The sequence below is a fragment of the Mesoplodon densirostris genome, chromosome 15 (assembly GCF_025265405.1).
Source record: "Mesoplodon densirostris isolate mMesDen1 chromosome 15, mMesDen1 primary haplotype, whole genome shotgun sequence".
In the NCBI taxonomy this organism is placed as follows: Eukaryota; Metazoa; Chordata; class Mammalia; order Artiodactyla; family Ziphiidae; genus Mesoplodon; species Mesoplodon densirostris.
In genome coordinates, this window is record NC_082675.1 from 78,254,666 (window position 1) to 78,274,792 (window position 20,127).

The 20,127-nt window shown below is 41.0% G+C and overlaps 1 protein-coding gene across 1 annotated transcript in view; it reads right to left on the reverse strand.

Moving 5' to 3' along the window:
* The window catches only part of VPS4B (vacuolar protein sorting 4 homolog B), a 31,637-nt gene extending 11,954 nt beyond the window's left edge, over positions 1 to 19,683 (reverse strand). Inside the window, exons 1-4 of the mRNA XM_060119370.1 lie at positions 19,396 to 19,683; positions 7,965 to 8,076; positions 6,495 to 6,651; positions 3,325 to 3,392 (exon numbers count right to left, since the gene is read on the reverse strand). Coding sequence (XP_059975353.1) covers positions 3,325 to 3,392; positions 6,495 to 6,651; positions 7,965 to 8,076; positions 19,396 to 19,422 — 364 coding nt within the window. The 5' untranslated portion in view covers positions 19,423 to 19,683. The remainder of the gene's footprint in view (positions 1 to 3,324; positions 3,393 to 6,494; positions 6,652 to 7,964; positions 8,077 to 19,395) is intronic.
* Positions 19,684 to 20,127: the final 444 nt, after the last annotated feature.

A 20,127-nucleotide genomic window follows, 5' to 3' on the forward strand; every position in this document is an offset into this window, starting at 1 on the left:
ATGGAGAGGAGAAGGTGTACTCTTACAGACTTGCAATACTTTCCCAAGATTTGCCAAATTTTCTATTCGGTTTCTAAATAGACCTATTTACAATTTTTGTACATTAACAAAGTCATTCAAATGATTTAGTTTTGGGACACAGTATATTCAAAAGCCATAGCAAACTGTTGCAGTAAGGAGAAGTAAAAATCAGTAAGAGTCCACAAAGATTTCTCTTACTATAGTGTGCTGGCAAAACTTTCCAGATCTTTCATCAAAATCTTTCCCAATTTTCAGTATATAGAAATTGCTCAACTACAAACTACAAAGTAGCCTGTTCAAAGGTGATGTGTAATTGTTTTAAGTATAATATCACCACTCACACAATCTACTATTATCTATGATATTACTTTTATGGGTATTTTTTTTGTTTTGAAAGATCATCTGTTATTCTAAGAATGCTATACTCTGCAACTTACTTCCCTAAATTATGAAAATCATTAGTTATACATTAAAATGAAACGAGGGACTTCCCTGGTGGCGCAATGGTTAAGAATCCATCTGCCAATGCAGGGGACACGGGTTCGAGCCCTGGTCCGGAAAGATCCCACATGCCGCGGAGCAACTAAGCCCGTGTGCCACAAACTACTGAGCCTGCGCTCTTGAGCCCGTGAGCCACAACTACTGAGCCCACGAGCCACAACTACTGAGCCCGCACACCTAGAGCCCGTGCTCTGGAACAGAAGAAGCCACCGCAATGAGAAGCCCGCGCACAGCAAGGAAGAGTAGACCCCGCTCGCCACAACTAGAGAAAGCCCGTGCACAGCAACAAAGACCCAACACAGACGAAAATAAATAAGTTTATGAAAAAAAAATGAAATGAAACCATAAACACTTTTAGCATTCTAAAAGTTCAGACTAAGTATAAATTAAGAAAAAAAGCCAATTCACTTTTTCTTTTCTATGTCCCATACAGAATAGTAACCCTACATGAGAAAAATATTACATCATCTGATAGGATTTTGTGTCAGTTAAACAAAAGTAAATTTATATATAAGCATTATCTGGTCAACTAAAATTTTTTGTTATGAATTTTCTAAATGTGTCACAATTTATCTTCACATTTAACTAATACTTTTCTCTTTAAAAGTTTAAGCTGGGGCCTCCCTGGTGGCGCAGTGGTTGAGAGTCCGCCTGCCGATGCAGGGGATACGGGTTTGTGCCCCGGTCCGGGAGGATCCCATATGCCGCGGAGCGGCTGGGCCCATGAGCCATGGCCGCTGAGCCTGCACATCCGGAGCCTGTGCTCCACAACGGGAGAGGCCACAACAGTGAGAGGCCCGCGTACCGCAAAAAAGAGAGAAAAAAAAAAGCTTAAGCTGGGTGACTTTGGAATGTTCAGTGATAAAAGACTATTTAGACAAAAGTAGTATCGATTATTAGACATTGATTGATTTTTAAAATTAAAAAGAGGGATTATTAGAAAATAAAAGCCAAATAATTTGATAATTCCCAATTGTATAAATTTATCCATTTTTTGATTATACTATTTATTATACTAATATGTTATTTAACCTCAAAGTCACTGAATATCAAAATTAACAGAAAATTCAAATCATGAACTTTAATTTTAATAATAAAATATTACACTTAATGTCATAACCTAAAACAGAAGTAAAAAGATTTGGAAAATTGTTTCAGGAAAAATGAGGAAAGATTCAAAAAAGGATATTATATGATGAAATCCATCAGCAAACCATAAAACTAAAAGATGGAGAAAAAGGACTCTCAGATACAAAAGGCTAGGACCCCTTCCTATTCCATTTCATCCTGAAATTCCAAATAAATTTCCTCATTTAAATGTTTTAAGCATCTGTATTTTTATACATCCCTGGGCCTTATCAGCACTCATAGGAAATGTAAAAAAAAATTCCTTATTAAAAATTGTACCTTTTTGAAGATTAAAGATACAATCCAATTTTTACTTCAGTGGGGCAGAACCAGAAAGAGGAGGAACAAAACCAAAAGAACAGATGGAAAAAGCTTTTTGCCTTACAAGTAAAATAAAGCCACTTGGCATGGACCACTGGGTTGCCCAAAAATACTTACTGAGGATGAAGCATGACCACACTGCTCGAGGCAGTGGAAACTCAGTTACTGCCCTTGGACTACACCCACCATTGACGCTGGCGTGGAAAAATACCCTCGTTAACTGTAGTGTTTTCAAAATACTATCCTTATAGTATTACCCTATACATCCCAGAGGGGTCGGTAAGACAAATATTACCAAAATGGAGATTAGAATAGCAAGATTAAAGGTCTGGCCAAGCTAGGTAAGTTCACCAATCACTAACTAAGGCTGAGCCTGTATAATGGATATCTTTCCCAGATATGTGTTCTATTCAGCAAGATTCAAATGAATAAAACACATGTTACCAGTGACTGAGCATAAAATTCAACTTGAAAAATCATTAGATAACATATCAAAGAACAATCAAGTCTCAGTAACTAAAGAAGCCAGCAATTAAATAGATGCCTTTTTAGATACACAGAGCTACTATTTATTGAGTCCCTAGTACTGTCAGATGTAATATTAGGCAGTTTTTACATTGTCATTAACCTTTTAATTGCCCTGAAAGTATTCTTAACTTCCATTTTAGAGTTGGGTCTCAGACTCTGAGAGGTTAGGGAACTTGCCCAAGACTAAACAGATTTAAGCAGCAGATCCCAGAGCAGAATCCAGATGTGAATGGAGCTACAATCTATGCCCTCTGGATCATGCCACTTCACTACAGTAGAGGAGAAAGGGCTTTTTATAGGTATGGAAGGTAAAAAACTGAAAGCGGAAAGAGGGAAATGTAAATGGGAATGCTGAAATAGGATAAAAAAGCAGATTAGGAAGAGCAGGTAGGAAACATGAAATAAATAGCATCAATGAATAAGCTACAGCAACAGCAATAAAAGCCAAGTGTGAGTCCTAATGCATTCTGTTCCTCTGACAGGAAATTTCAATACCATCAGATTTTATAGTAAGCTAATAGTATAACTGCTACCCTCTCCAAAAGGGGGCAAATAAGACAAAATGAAAGAGAGTAAGCTTTTTAAGGAAGATATAAAATGAAACTATTTTTACTGCATGGAAAAAAACCAACCCATTAGAGACCCTACAGAGCAAATCTTATAAAAATGGTCTCAACAAAGCCAGCATGTGACCACTGGGAACCAAAGCCAGTTCTTGAACCTCATTTAAATACAGGTGGGAAAAAAAACCCAATTCAAATAGACAATTCACTATGAGCTTTTTACAAATAAAATAGTAAATTTAAAAATGAAATCTAAAGCAACCTTGAAGTTGACTCTGTAGTTTCTTTTTTTCAGGATCATCAGATTCTCCTTCCCCATCACTGTCATTCCTAATAAAAAGAATTTAATATATTCAAATAATCACTCATTGCTATCAAAGTAAGGCAAAAAATAAAGGAAAAGATTAACCTGAAATATCCGTAATTTAAGTGGCAAAGTAAGACATTCACATTAAAAGTTAAGCTTATTTTATTACTTTTCAGAATATACTAAACAAAATAGTAAGCAGGCATATTACCCATCAAAATGGAATCATGAACAGGAAATGGACAAAACGATCAGAATGAAGTCAGGAACTAGCTCCAAATTCCCATGACATACCTATTTATGTACTGGTATTAATTCATAAATGCATGACCCACACCTCATTCCACAAAAGATTTAAGATGAATTACAGGAGTGTTGTAAACAATTAACAATAAAAAAAATCAGGACCAGGCAAACTATATATTAGAACAAGAAGCCATAACTAGGAGGAAAAATATCCCCCAAAACATCAACTATTTAAGGTACAAAGGTGCATAACCCTTAGCCCAGGGGTTCCAAAGGATGGATGAAGCTTTTGATGAAAATGAACCGACCCCAAAGAACAAGGAGATCAATGCACACATTTCATATCTAGGGATTTATTCTGAGGAAACAATTTTAAATGAGTTCAAGGATTTGACTACAAGGAGAATCATGCCCACATTGTTTGCAATAGGGAAAAAATTAGAAATAATGTATATTCAATTATAAGGATTAGCATGTGACAGAATACACTGCAATCTTCAAAGCAAAAAATATGGCATTACATTATTTTTCACATATAAGACATAAAGGGGAATAAAAAGATTGACAGGTTTTATCTCAGAATGGGCTTGCTTGGTTATCACAGGATGGTGGGGTCTATGGGTAAGGTGGAGACTGCAAACTGATTCACCCTGACATTCACCCCAACCTTCTTCTACTGCGCTTTCCTGTACAGTAAAGACTGTACTTGTTATAAAACTGCCCTTCCCAGGCTCCCCTGCAGCTGAGGCTCCACAGGAGACCAAAGTCCTGCTGGAAGGCAGAAGCAAGCAACTGAGGTAGGGGCTGCATGCGAGGAGACGCCTGTATGTGTCTGCTGAGGGCGCTGTGGCAGGGCCTGCTGCCCACTCCCCGGCACCGGAATGCTGGGCAAGGGAGCCGGCAGCAGAGGGATCCCTGCTGGAGCTACCCTGGTGGAGGGGGGCACTTCTCCTAGCCATATGGAATCCAAACTTGACTCCCTGGCCCTCGAATTCTGTAAGGGAATGCACTACAGGGATCCCTGCTTTCCCAAAGTTTGCTTTATGTCACTTTGCTTTTACGGAAGACCTACATTAGTACCTGTCTTCAGTAACTGAACGATATCCAAAGACGATCATCGCTTTAATGAAAGCAAAAAACGAAAATAGCATTTAGCGTTTGTTTTGCAGTGAGCTCTTACGCGGCAGCAAGCACCCTGAGCAGTGAGAGGGGCCCCGCCAAGAGCCTGCCGAGAACCACACTCCACCTCAGCACCAAGCTGCCACAGCTTTGAACTGTGTCTGTGAGCATCTGTGCTTGAGCTCCATTTATTTTTGTGCATCCATTAGCAAGAGGTAATTGCTTCTCTGCTTTACCCCATTTCAGCTTAAAGTGGGTCCCGCCATCCAACACAGAACTGGTATCCCCCTGCTAGGCAGACATCTTAGGAGGGACACTACACGGTCTCCAAGCAAGACCAGGTGAGGCTCAACTCCCAGGAGAGAGGACGTTTCTGCGGGCCAGGGGGTCTCAGCGAGATCTGGGGGTCCAGGTACTTGAGGTCAACTGATTCTTCCCAGCAGCTTTCATTTCATTTTCATCTGGAGTCCCAGTCTTACAATACATGCCCTAACTTTCACATAAGAAACCCAGTGAGGTTCAACTGATTTTGAAATCCAATAAGCTATGAGATCAGCTGGGGTCTAATTTTTGTCACGCCAATGCTAGAGCTGTAAGATACAATATTCTTAGGGTATCAATGGAACTCCCCGGTTCCCCGACCATGTCTTGAACAGAGAATATAAAACCTTGAGCTTTTAAGTTTTTTCAAGCTCTCCCATGTAACTTGAAGCAGGCTGTCAACTCTAGTTCTTAAAATGGCCTTTCGTAGTAGCCACAAAGCCCCCAAAGCACTGCCTTCAGGGCACTCCATGCCTGGTGACCACAGGGATTATCTAAGTTACTTGTACCACTGCTTACCATGAACTGTAAGTATTACATCCTATAATGCTAACCAGAATTTCCTGCCTTCATATCCATCGAGGCCAGATAACCCCACCCCAGAGTCTTGTTTTCTCAGAGTATGTAGTCACTTGGAACCACTTCTGGCACCAATCAATAGAATGATCAGAGGATCTGGGTAGAATATGTTCCCACTGTTCAGCACAGAGCCTGACATGCACACATTAGGTGCTGAATATATAAATTCTGAATCTGTAAGTGATATATCCCCCATCTAGGAAGACATTTCAAAAATGAGTTTTGATGTTTATAAATTATGCTGTGTCGCTTTCTTTACAATGATAAAGTAAAGCAAATCTGATGCAAATCCACATCAAAAAACTTATATATCCAAAATTTGTTTTACATTACCAGAGTTGTTTTTCATTTTGTCCGTGTGCTTAGTACTAAGTCAATACTACTAGTCAAAGATTCAATTCACAGATTACTCCTACAATTTTAAACTTCATTACATAATGGCCAGAGCGTAAAGAAGCGAGTAGCATTCCTACCAAATGTTTTTTCTACTACTACCAGGCAGTCAAGGAGAGCAATTTGAGGTATATTACCCCCGAAGCTTGGTAAACTAGGGGTCCACAAACTTTTTCTGTAAAGGACAAGACAGTAAATATTTTAGATTTTGTAGGCCATACGGTTCCTTGTCACAACTACTCAGCTTTGCTGGTACAGCACAAAAACAGCCACAGACAACAAGTAAGTGAAGGCATGAGGCCGTGTTCCAATAAAACTTTAGTTACAAAAGCAGGCAGCAGGTCAGATTTGGCCCATGAGTCACGGTTTGCCAACACCTAATTTAAACAAAAGAAATTTACTTCACAAATTAAATTAAATTTTATCCTGTAATTCGAAACAATACAATCTCACTCTAAAATACATACCCCTTCTCATCAGCTGGACTTGGCTGTCCCTCTTTCACTGGCTTCTGCGGTTTTTTCTCCTTCTTCTTCAGGTACTCCTTCAGTTTTTCTGCTCTATCAAGATACTCTGTACACTTTGCCCTGATGCTTTGCTTGGCTTTATCACCCTGTGCTTCATCTATTGAAGGGAAACGAGAGAGATTTTTCCTTTAGTACTCTTTACAGACAGGTCTAAAACCCCTAGACATACTTTTCCAACAAGGAAAATCTATTTTGGAGGAGAGAGAAAAGATCATCTCTAGCTCATCATAATCCATGATTATCAATCTTTTCTACTCCTTCCTCCAGCAGGGTTGGGGGCCAACAGTGAGTGTGAGTCAGAAAGAGTTCTGAGCAAGACACTAGGATATCTTAAGTTAATGTTAAAGAATAGTAAGAAATTATTTAATATTCTGTGGGCGTCATACTGTTCGCTTACATTCTGTGCAGACAGCTGAAAGCTGCTTATCTCATACAAAACCAATTATAAGACAAATATAAGTAAAGCAATATTAACCATTTCCATCAACGTCTACATAAGCTTTATTTCAGAGTATAAAAAGCGACAGAAATCCCATATATTATGAGTACCACCAGTACAGTAATTTTACTAAAGGCCCCTGTGAGAGCTATTTGAAAAGGAGACTTCAGCAATATACGCAGTGTATGGGATTAGCCCCACCTATCTTATATGTTATGATTCATTCTTAGTTTCACTTTAATGTGACAGAAAAACCTCAAAATTAAATAGGGAAGCTCAAAAGAAAATCCTAAATTATCCAACTGCTAAAATTTTAATTTAAAAAAAAAAACTATGTTTGCCAGAAAGACACTTTTTCAATGTTTTATTTCACATATGTTCAGCATTAGGTTTAAGATCCATGAAGGCAGGGGTCTTTATCCATTTCTTCCTCACTGCTGTATCTCAGTGCCTAGAACAGTAGCTGGCAGGTGGTAAATACTGAATACATATTTGGAAATACACAAAATGTCTCCCAACCTATTTTTGTTTGTTTCTGTTTTGGCTGTACCGCACAGCACGTGGGATCTTAGTTTCCCCACCAGGGATCGAACCCGCACCCCCTGCAGTGGAAGCGTGGAGTCTTAACCACTAGACTGCCAGGAAAGTCCCCCAACCTATTTTTAAAACATCTATTTCCAAAGAGATGTTTAGAAAATGAATAGGTCCAGATTACATAATCTGGGTACATAACCACTAAAATGAAAACTTTTTCCCACTGACTATATGGCATTTTAATATTTTTAGGTGTACAAAGTAATAACTATGACAGCTGTGCACATTTGTTGGCTGAGTACTTAAAAACTACTAAGAAGCTTTTTTGCAAATTGATGGTTTATAATTTTCTGGCATTGTACTTCAATTTTTATAAATGAAATAGAATAATCTTTTCTTTTAGTGTTTTTAAATAAAAAAACAAATGATGACCTTACATTTAACTACATGGAGAAAATACTGTACAGCGTGTTGGTAGAGTTGAAGGGCTTCCTCGTAGTTCCCAGCTTTGTCTTCCTGGGCTGCTTTGCTAGCAAGATCTATCGCCTTCTGTTTGAAGGAAGGCAAAACCATACCATCAAAATCAAAGCATAGCATAAGTTTGAAATAAATAATCACGCTGAACGTTTTCTTTAAAAATGAAAGCAACCTTAAAACAAATCTATCTTTTTTTTTCCTAAATCACAACTGCATTGTATTATAAATTATAATTATTTATAAAATGCAAATTACATTTCTTCTAAAAGGTAAATGCTATCTGAACACCTCTTTATCTAGTACCAATCACTGAGATTCTCACATAATTGTTCACTCAACAAAAGTCAAGCTCAGGGCTAGTAAGGAATAATCAAGTAACATGAAAATTCAAGTTAAAAGCATTTATGGAAATTCTCAAAAATCAAATGTCTAAAGCATATGACAACAGTAAAATTTAAATGGGGTAAAACCCCTGCAGAAGCAATAGGGCAATGAAATCCCAAGAGTCTGAAAAATACCCAAATCTTTTAACTCAGTAATTAACTAAAAGGTTCACTGAGCAAAGACAAACCAGAGAGGTCTTTTGAAAAAACAAAAACAAAACTTGAAAACTTAAATTTTAAATAGCAAAAAGATGCCACACAATATAAAAAGTAGAATTGTTAAATATTAAGCAATATTCGTAATAATATGGAAAAATGAATAATGGAAGTTTTTGAAAAGCATTATACAATTTTTACATATAGCATGAGATCAAGTATTGGCAACAACAGCAAACAAACAAATAAATAAACTTTTAGAAAGCACAGAAGAAAGATGGGAAGGAAATTTCACAGGGCTTATCTTTGATAAGGCTCAAGTATTTTCATTTCCTACTTCTTCACATCTTCCAGAAATTCCAGAATGAAATGGGCAGCTTTTGTAGTACTTTTTTTTTTAACTTTTTATTTTATATTGGAATAGAGTTGATGAGCAATGCTGTGTTAGTTTCAGGCGTGCAGCAAAGTGATGCAGTTGTACATATACACGTATCTATTCTTTTTCAAGTTCTTTGCCCATTTAGGTTGTTACATAATATTGAGCAGAGTTCCCTGTGCTATACAGTAGGTCCTGGTTGGTTATCCATTTTATTTCACTTTATTAAAACTTATTTTATTTGTTTAATTTTGGCTGCGTTGGGTCTTTGTTGCCGCGTGTGGGCTTTCTCTAGTTGTGGCGAGCGGGGGCTGCTCTGTGTTGCGGTGCGCGGGCTTCTCACTGTGGTGTCTTCTCTTGTTGTGGAGCGCAGGCTCTAGGCTTGGAGGCTTCAGTAGTTGTGGTGCGTGCGGGCTCAGTAATTGTGGCATGCGGGCTTCAGTAGTTGTGGCTCACGGGCTCTAGAGCGCAGGCTCAGTAGTTGTGGCGCATGGGGCTCAGATGCTCTGCAGCATGTGGGATCTTCCCGGACCAGGGCTGGAACCCGCGTCCCCTGCACTGGCAGGCGGATTCTTAAGCACTGCGCCACCAGGGAAGCCCAGATCCATTTTAAATACAGCAGTGTGGACATGTCATCCCAGACTTCCTAACTGTCCCTCCCCCACCCCCACAACCATAAGTTCGTTCTCTAAGTCTGTGAGTCTGTTTCTGTTTTGTAAGTTCAAAAGTTGTAAATAACTTTAAAAAAAAACAACACACACACAACTACCAGAAATAGATCCATACAGCTATGTCCAACTGAATTTTTTTTTTTTTTTTTTTTTTTGCGGTATGCGGGCCTCTCACTGTTGTGGCCTCCCCCGTTGCGGAGCACAGGCTCCGGACGCGCAGGCTCCGGACGCGCAGGCTCAGCGGCCATGGCTCACGGGCCCAGCCGCTCCGCGGCATATGGGATCCTCCCAGACCGGGGCACGAACCCGTATCCCCTGCATCGGCAGGCGGACTCTCAACCACTTGCGCCACCAGGGAGGCCCGTCCAACTGAATTTTGACAAAGATATAGAAAGGGAAGTTAATGGCAGAAAGATAGGCTTTTAAAGAAATAGTTCCATAGCAAATGAACATCCATAAGCCAAAAAAAAAAAAGAGAGAGGGAGAACACCTCAAACTAAATCTTGTACTCTGTACAAAAATTAACTTGAAATGGATCATGGACTTAAATATAAAATGTAAAACTATAAAATCCTTAGAAAAAACAAAGAGTATCTTCACCATCTAGGGCTAGGCAAAGGGTTCTTAGACTTGACACCAAAAGCACAATATATAAAAAGAAAAAATAAAAACAGTATATGGGCATTAAAAAAAGATACATAGATCAATGGAACAGAAGAAAGAGCCCAGGAATAAACCAACACATATGTTCTCAATTAATTTACCACAAAGGAGCAAAGAACGTATGATGGGGAAAGAACAGTCTCTTCAATGAATGATGCTGGGAAAACTGGACAGCCAAATGCAAAAGAATGAAAATGAATACTATCTTATACAATACACAAAAATAACTCAAAATGGATTAAAGATTTGAACATAAGACCTGAAACCATAAAACTCCTAGAAGAAAACACAGATGATAAGCTCCTTGACGTTGGTCTTGGTGATAATTTTTTGGATTTGATATCGCAAAGGCAACAAAAGCAAAAATAAGTGTGACTACATCAAACAAAAAAGCTTCTGCACAGCAAAGGAAATCATCAACAGAATGAAAAGGTAACCTACTGAATGGGAGAGAATACTTGCAAATCATATATATCTGATAAGGGGTTAATATCAAAAAATATAAAATACTCATACAAATCAAGAGCAAAAACCAAAACAATCTGATCAAAAAATGGGCAGTGGATCTGAATAAACATTTTTCCAAAGAAGACACACAGATGGCCAACAGGTACATGAAAAGGTGCTCAACATCATTAATCATCAGGGAAATGCAGATCAAAACAACAATGCGTTATCACCTCACACTCATCACAATGGCTATTATCAAAGAGACAAGAAATAAAAAGTGCTAGTGAGGACGGAGAGAACAGGGAGCTCTAGTGTACTGTTGATGGAAGTATAAATTGGTGCAGTTACTATGGAAAACAGTACGGAGGTTCCTCAAAAAATTAAAAACAGAACTACCATATGATCCAGCAATTCCACTCCTGGGTATTTATCTGAAGAAAATGAAAATATTAACTTGAAAAGATATGTGCACCCCCATGTTCACTGCAGCATTATTTACAACAGCCAAGATATGGAAACAACCTAAGTGTCCACCAATGGATGACTGGATAAAGAAAAAATATATATATCAAATATTATTCAGCCATAAAAAAGGAAATCTTGCCATTTGCAAAAACATGGATGGAACCTGAGGGCATTATGCTAAGTGAAATAAGTCAGACAGAGAAAGACAAATACCATATGATCTTACTTATATGGGGAATCTAAAAAAAAAACCCCAAAAAACAAAAACAAAAAATGAGCTCACAGACAGAGAACAGACTGGTGGTTGCCACAGGTGGGGGGTGGACGAAACGGGTGAAGGGGGTCCAAAGGTACAAACTTCCAGCATAAAGTAAATCAGTCATGGGGATGTCATGTGTAGCATGGTGACTATAATTAATAATACTCTCTTACTTATTTTTGAAAGTTGCCATGAGAAAAAAATTTTGTAACTATGTATGGTGACAGATGTTAACCAGATGTACTGTGGTGATCACCTCACGATATAAACAAATATCGAACCACGTTGCACACCTGAAACTAATATAACATTATATATCAATTACACCTCAAAGGAAAAAAATAATGATAAATTGGACCTCATCAAACTTAAAAATTTTGGGTCTGTAAAAGAGCCTGTTAAAAGGATGAAAAGACAAGCCAAAGAGTGGGAGAAATGTTTGCAAACCACATGTTTGGGAAAGGACTAGCACTTAGAATACAGAAAGAACTCTCAAAAATCAAGTTTAAAAACAACTGAAGTAGAAAATAAGCTAAAGACATAAATAGACATTTCACCAAAGAGGATATACAGATGGCAAATAAGCACATGAAAAGATGTTCAACATCACTAGCCGTTATGGAAATGCAAATTAAAACCACAGTGAGATATCACTAAACACGTATCAGAATGGCTAAAATAAAAAATAGCGACAATGCCAAACAGTGGTGAGGATACAGAGAACTGGATCACTTATACATTGCTGAGATGTAAAATGGTACAGTCACTCTGGGAAACAGGTTTGTTTTTTTTACAAATCTAAACATGCAACCACCCCATGAATCAGCAACTGCACTCTTGGGCATTTATCTCAGAGAAATAAAGACTACGTTCACACAAAAACTTGTACTTGAACATTCCACATGCCCTTCATGGTTAAACCATGGTACACGCAGACCAGGGAGTACTACTCAGTAACAAAAAAGAATGAACTACTGATATACACAACTTGGATGAATCTTGAGGGAACTAAGCTAGGTGAAAAGAACCAATCCCAAAAGGTTCCATACTGCATGATTCCATTCACATAACCTCAAATGACAAAACCAGAGGTGAAGAACCGTTTAGTATTGTCAGGAGACAGAAATGCAGGGGGAAGAGAAAGGGAAGTAACTGTGCTTATAAAAGGGCAACGAGAGGGATCCTTTGGGAGAGAACTCTTCTGTACCATGACTACGGCAGGGGATACAGGGATTAACTCGACGGAACTCTGTGCACAGACACACACACACACACTTAAGACTGGGGAAATCTGAATAAGACAGTAGAATGTATCAATGTCAACATCGGGGTTGTGATACTGTACTATATAGTTTTACAAGATGCTGCCACTGGGGACAACTGGGTGAAGGGTACACAGGCTCTCTCTGTATTATTTCTCCCAACTGCATGTGAATCTACAATCATCTCAAAATAAAATTTTCATTAAGAAAACTATCTTTAATATTTTAAAACATGCATACACATACAAATTAAGAACAAGCATGGTTTACTGAAACATTCCACCTGGATTAATTTAGGTAGTAAAACTATCCAACAGAAATAAGAGCCAGTAGAAAAAAGTAATCATGGTTATGCTATGTTAAAAATAAGCATACAATGAAGATAAGAAATTATTCAAATAATCCAAAAACTAATCATATGTTGAAAATACTATATTTTGAAGCAGTTGCTCATGGACGGCATACAGATGGGATAAATGGGAGGAACAGGCCTTCCCTCTGCTGTGGCAGGAGGGAAGAAAAATAAATGGTGTGTCTCAGAACTGATAAAATGTAGCAGTACATGTTTCACAGTTCAAACAGCCTGAACTTGGAGCTAAATTTCCAAGTTTGGTAAACTCAGCAGGATATAAAGGGCGGAGTCACAGCACCTGGTCAACTGGTGGTTTGCTGTACCTGGTCTTATAAAAATGCATCCAGAAGGCTCAGAGGCTAAGTCACGTAGCAGAAGTAAGTTCTTCCTTTTTCTGGCTATCATTTCCTTCTTACGCTATTTTGAATTGCTGTGTCACTCACCTCTTCAGCTATGCATTCCCCTCATTTGCTGTCAGCCCTCTTTTAGGAACCAAAATGACATTTGTTAAAACTCGTGCAGTCAGTATGTAAAAATCTAGCTCCAAATATGGTACCAATCACTCTAAAGCAGCCTTTCTCTGATGATGGATGCATCTGTATTTGCACTGTCCAATACGGGAGCATATGGCTTTTGAAACTTCTGGCTAATGTGACTGCAGAGTTTTAAGTTTTATTTAAGTAAAATTTAAATTTAAATTGCCATATGTGGCTACCATACTGGACAGCACATGTTAAACCTTTAATCAAAGATGATGATTGGGGCCTCCCTGGTGGCGCAAGTGGTTGAGAGTCCGCCTGCCGATGCAGGGGATACGGGTTCGTGCCCCGGTCTGGGAGGATCCCATATGCCGCGGAGCGGCTGGGCCCGTGAGCCATGGCCGCTGAGCCTGCGCGTCCGGAGCCTGCGCGTCCGGAGGCTGTGCTCCGCAACGGGGGAGGCCACAACAGTGAGAGACCCGCATACCGCAAAAAAAAAAAAAAAAAAAAAAAAAAAAAAAGATGATGATTGGAGGATATGCATCTGTTTTTCCCCTGATGAATGCTCCACTTCACCCTTGTTTCTGTTAGCATTTTTCGTTTGAAACAAAATTAACTGTGTCTTGCATGGTTTGGGAGTGCCAATTATTCCTTCAGAATATAATCCTGACCGTCTCCATCGCTACCACCCCAGCTCAATCCACTATCACATTTGTCAAACCTAACGCCTAGCCTCCTCTAAGCGGTCAGCCTGCTTCCACAGTTGATACGGAAGCCCACACAGCACCAGTGAAGGGCACCCTTTGACGGCTTCCCGCTGCAAACAATAAATCCCAAATGCTGGGTCGTGATCTACCTGGGCCCTGGCTCGGTCTGGGTCTCACCTGAAACCCTGTAGCCCTCCTTCACTCAGGCAGCCTGTGGACTAGCACCCCTCTGCCCACAACACTCTCCCCTGCTCTTTCCCCAGATGGATGCACAAGGGTCTCGTTTTCAGTCACAGTTCACGTGCCAAGTCCCCAGAGAGGCCCTCCCTCATCTCCTATTTCAAAGGCTGCACCCCTCCCCTGATCTCAGCTCTCCCCTCACCCTGCACTTCTATCCCATTGCTGTGTTTATCACTGTTCCCGTGTACTCACTTATTGGCCATCTCCTTGAATATACAGGGAAGGCCATCTCCCTTACAGGAAGGCCATCTCCTTGAATGTACAGGGAAGCTCCACAAGGAAGGGGACTGCCACCGCTGGCGTGCAAACAGCCCTCCTTTAGCTGTCCCTGACACTAAAACCCCCTTCGGCTTGGTCCTGTGTCTCTGCGACCTTCAGAACCCAAACCTCACCAGAGCGGTCTCTCCTCTTTCCAGTTCCTTTTTTTCTACTTACCCTTCAGCTGCCAATCTGGGCTGCTGTCCCTTATCTTATCAATAAAACTGCTCATATCAAGGTTCTCTGTGGTGCCAGATCCCAAGACCAGCTCTGTGTCCACCTTGATCTCTCGACAGTATTCTGCTACAGCATCACTCCCTTCTGGAGCGCTGCCCTCTGCCGAGCTCCCAAGCGCCACTTTGCCCGTTTTCCTCCCGCTGCTGACAGCTCCTGCTCAGTTTCCTTTGCTGACTCTTCTTCTTGAACCTGACCCTGAAATATCAGGGCTCCTCAGGGCTCGGGCTTCCTTCTGTTTACTCCCTCCCTATGTGAGCTGTTCTCAATGACTGAAGCTGATTATCTTCAGGCTGATGATTCCCAAATTTATTCAATTTTAAAACACTCCACTCTTCTGTTTAAAATCCTTCCAGTGGCTTGTTTCTGTGCATGTGGGTTTTGTTTTGTTTTGGCCTGTCCTCTCCCACTAGAATATAAGCTCCATGAGGACAGGAGTCATGCCTGCTGTACTGGCTTTTTTATATTCTGGAGTCTTGCAAAGAGGCTGGCACAAGACTGACTGAATCTCAGGGTCAGCCAGGATCCAGTCATCGATATGGAGGCACAAAGGCTAGGAACACCTGGGACTGTGCTTTTCAGATTAGGAGACCATGATGTGCCCACGCTAGAAAACCCTGGGAAACTGGGTAAATTCCAGACCCACCCATCTCAGGAGGGAAGATGTCCCAGCCCCTGTCTTTCAAGGCTGATTCTTTCCCTGGTGCTCTGGAGCCCATTCCTACCTTCCTCCTCAGACATCTAGGCCCCTCAATTATATCAGCTCAACTGTTCTCCCCAACCTAACCTTTCCCTTTTTGGGGAGCATTCCTTAGCATAAAAATGTATGCAAGTCCTATCTTAGACTCACAGCTACAAAACACCAACAGAAACACACCAGCTCTCCCCAATTCTAAGGTTCCCATGTAGCTACCATCTTATTCAATACTTGCCTCTTCACCTCCACAGCAAAGCCCCAAAGAGCACCCGAAGTTCATCTCGGTTTCTTGATTCCTCCCACGGCAATGCTTCCTGCCCCCTGACTGCCAGATCTCTCACTTATCTAGTTATGGGTAACTAGGTGAGCACTTAGCCCTCGTAAGAGACACCTCACATGGCCTCCTTTGGCCATCAAGGCACCATCCTCTCCAGGTTTTACTCTTGGCTATGTCACGATTCTTTTTCAGGCTCCCTTTTCTCTCTCCTTAAACGCTGATATTCCACTGGGTCTGCACCTTGGTCCTTGTCTTTCCTCATTCTATAAACTTTCCAAGACGGCCACACCTCTGCTACCATCCATATGCGACTAACTCCCAAATCCTTATTCCCAGCCTAGCCTAAGTTCTATACATATGTACCCAGCTCTCAATGGACAGTTCTACCTGACTGTCCCCACAAGCATTTCAAGCCCCAGAAGTTCAGGGCCACCCTGGCCCCAAATATGCCCCCTCTTCTTGTAATCCCCACTGTCAAGCTGTGCCCTGAACACACACAATGGTTTCATTCTAAAACAGAAACGTGAGCTTACTGCCTCCTCTGACTCCCCTCTGACAGCAGGATGGGGACCAACCACCTATGTGCAGCACACACTGCTCCTTGTCATGTGGCTTAACGAGGCTTGACCTCTCACCTGGCACACTCCGTTACCGTCACACCAAACTACAGGGACAACCCAGATGGCTCAGAATTCATACCTCTGTGTACAGTGTGCTCTCCACCTGGAATACCCTATCCCATTGTCTCCCTGTAAAACTCCAGCTTCTCCAACACTCAGCACAGTCACTGTGGTCCTCCAGTTGCAAAGTCCTTCCCAGCACCCCCAGGAGGCCTAGCCTATGCTTCCTCTAAATTTCCACTGCCTCTTGTACATCCTTCCAAAGGTCACAAAGTATCCTAGTAGTCCCTTTATATGTCTGATGTTTTCACGTCAGAATATAAGCCCTTGGAAATCAAGGATGATACATTTCTTTTATGATTCCCCAACATGTAGCAAAATGCATGGCATAGTAGACACTCAGAAAAGTAAATATTCAGGACTGGGTAAACTTTGAGGTCTATACACAATGAACTTGCAGTTTCTCTCAACCCTCTGCAAGGTTTATTACACTTCTAGACTGAGGCATATGTTGTTTTTCTCTGCTTGGAATGCATCTCACTTTCTTGTCCAAGAAGGCATGACTTCATAGTGAAAAAGCACAAACTTATAAGCACAGACCTGGATTCAAAACTAATCCAAGTCTTCAATACTAATTAACTGTATGTCTTTGGGCAAATCATAAACTTAATAAGCTTTGGTTTCTTATACTGTGAAACTGGAGTAATACCTTGAAGAGTTGTTTTGAGGACTAAATGAGATCACATAAAACACGAGGCAGACAAATAGTGTCAGTACCTTTCACTCTCATCTAAGCTCACATCATCTTCCCATTTATTCTTCTCGGAACATTTCTCATTTATCCTTGAAGAGTTACACAAGCCCTTCCTTTCTGCCCTCCCACACTAACCTTTAATTCTATTAGAGCATTACTGCATTATTTTATTTTGATATTTAGTTATCTGCATTCCTCCATTTGATTATAAGCATCTGGCTATGGGGATTTTGCCTTGTTCAGTGGGAAAGCTATTCGTTAGTTGAATATTCTTCATCCAAATTTCCTACATTAGAAGGTGGCAAAGGTTGAATGAGAAAGCACACCTGTGACCCAACCACTGATAAAAGTATAACTCATTACCTCTCCCTCTGTTTAACACTATCAGTTATGCCTTTAATATGGGTCAACCTCGAGCTGATTCACTGAAGAACATCCACAATCTAATTCAAATATGATGCAAAGGATTACAGAATGAAACTGCAAACGTTGCAAAATAAAAAAGATCAGTAAATAGATGAAAATTATATTGTAGAATGCCCAAATCACATGCAAACTCTTGACAAATAACAGTTGGTGTACTATGTATAAAATAGATGAGCAGCAAGGATATATTGTATAGCACAGGAAATTACAGCCATTATCTTGTATTAGCTTTTAATGGAGTATAATCTGTAGAAATACTGAATCACTATGCTGTACACCTGAAACTAATATTGTAAATCAATAAAACTTCAATAAAAACATTTTTAAAAGATGGTGGAATAAAACTATGCAGTTAACTGACAAACCAACAAGGATGAAGACAAGGCATTTCAAAAGAAATCATCTTGATCCTCAAAGGAACAGTTTTATCAAATGACCAATACTTTTTCCAAGTACATTTACCAAAAAGACCCCTTCTGAATGGGGCAACAAAAAAACTAATGTTAAGTGAAGACTGTTGCATCTTAGTTTAATGAAATCTTGTTGGAAAAAATACACATAAATCAACACATGACTTATTCTTTATTCTAAGAAATAAGTCACGTTGCAATTATATTTTGTTAAAGACATAAAACATTTATTTTCATAAATTTTGGGTTGATTTCCAAGATAAAAGTCCCAATCAAGTGCCCCACCTCCTTTTTGGTGAAAATTTGATCTCCATTTAAATCAGTCTATTTGCAGTGATTTTTCTTCAGGATGAATTATCCTGGGCTCCGTAGGTCCTCTATTAATTATCCCAGGTGCCTGTACCAGGCACTCAACAAAAGCCTTTTCAACTGCAAGATCAAGACAAAGATTCAATATAGGGATTCACGCTACTCTTTTGTCCCAAACTTGTCTAGTGGACTGGAGCTCTCGAGGTTAAGTCACATTCTAAACTCCACTGATGCCCCAGATCCATTCTAGGGATGGAAGACACTGTTTGAAAATTTTCTCACCTCCATGAATTCCATTCCACAGAGGTCTAACAATTAAGTCTAAAGTATCAGGATTACATGCTTTATGAACAAAACACTGAACTCACTGCGGTAGGGTTGGGAAAGTGAAGTTACAAAGGAGTTTAAGAAAACTCCATGATCTTATTTATATACTATATTTTGGGAGCCATTAGCGTGCACCTGAACGTATAGCTCAATGAATTCACGGATTCCTCAGATTCTGAGACTGTGCTCACGTTTCTATGCACCTGACAGCTCGAAAAGAAAGGCTTTGCTACACCAGCTTGAGGAACTAGGAGAGAACTCGAATCACCCTATTTTCAACTGGTCCAGAGAAATGCACTGGATACATTATATTCTTTCCTCTCTCCCTTACACTGACTGCAGCGTTCGTGCCTCTGTTCAAAGCTCTGCCCAGCTCGGTTCAAACTCGGCTGGTTTGAAAAGGAAAAAACAAAAAAGCCTCAACAAAAGTCAGAAGTCCCACAAAGCCAGTGGGCTTGGGAAACCCCGGAAGCATGCGGAAAGCGTCCGACTCTCCCACCTGCCTCTGGGCCGGCGCGCCGCCGCTTCCTCCCTCTTCCCCGCCCCCCACTTCCCACCCCACGCCCAGCGCCTCCCCTTGGCTTGGGCTCTCCAGGGGGCGGGAGGATGGCGATACCTGGAGGTTGCTCGAGGTGGATGCCATGGCGGAGATACGAGGCGGTTCCTCGAGGAGGAACGGGGGCAGAGGAAACCTACAGTGGCAACGTCGAGTCGAGCCCGGAGCTGCCCCAAACGTGCGCAGGCCGGTGGCTCTTGGACCTCAAGCGGCGGCCTCCTTTCCCGAACTTGTTCCAAAACAACACTACGCTCCAGCAGCCGGCAGCACCCCCCCTGACAAAACTTCCGCAAGCCCCAGCCCCTACGGGCTCTCATCCGGGCTCTCGTCCGGCCTCTAGCCTCAGTACTTCCGCTTTCGTCATCACCACGCGCGCCACCCAGTCCGGAACTAAGCCCGCCGAGGCCTGGCGGAAGTCAGGCTGCGCGCAGGCGCATTGCGGCTCCGGCCTAGGGGCAGGGAGACCGCATGGGATCGATCCCCATGCGCTTTTCTTCCTTTTGCGGAAGTCTTATCCTTTGAGATGAGTTATTGGTTCTGGCTTCTTTCACTTGACGGAGCATGGAGAGTGCTGTGTCAATCTATGGCTTTTGTGTGAAAAAAGTTATCTCGTCTCCAACACCCACTGGTTGGGGACTTTGGGTCCGTTACCATTTACTCCTGTGTAAAGTGGGGGTAATTAAAGTACCTACCTCAGGGTTGTGGAGAATGCTAGTGCTGCGCGGTTAGGCGCATTGCAGAGTGATAAGCGAACAGGAAGATCTCAGCACGCCTTAGCACTTGTTATTGCTC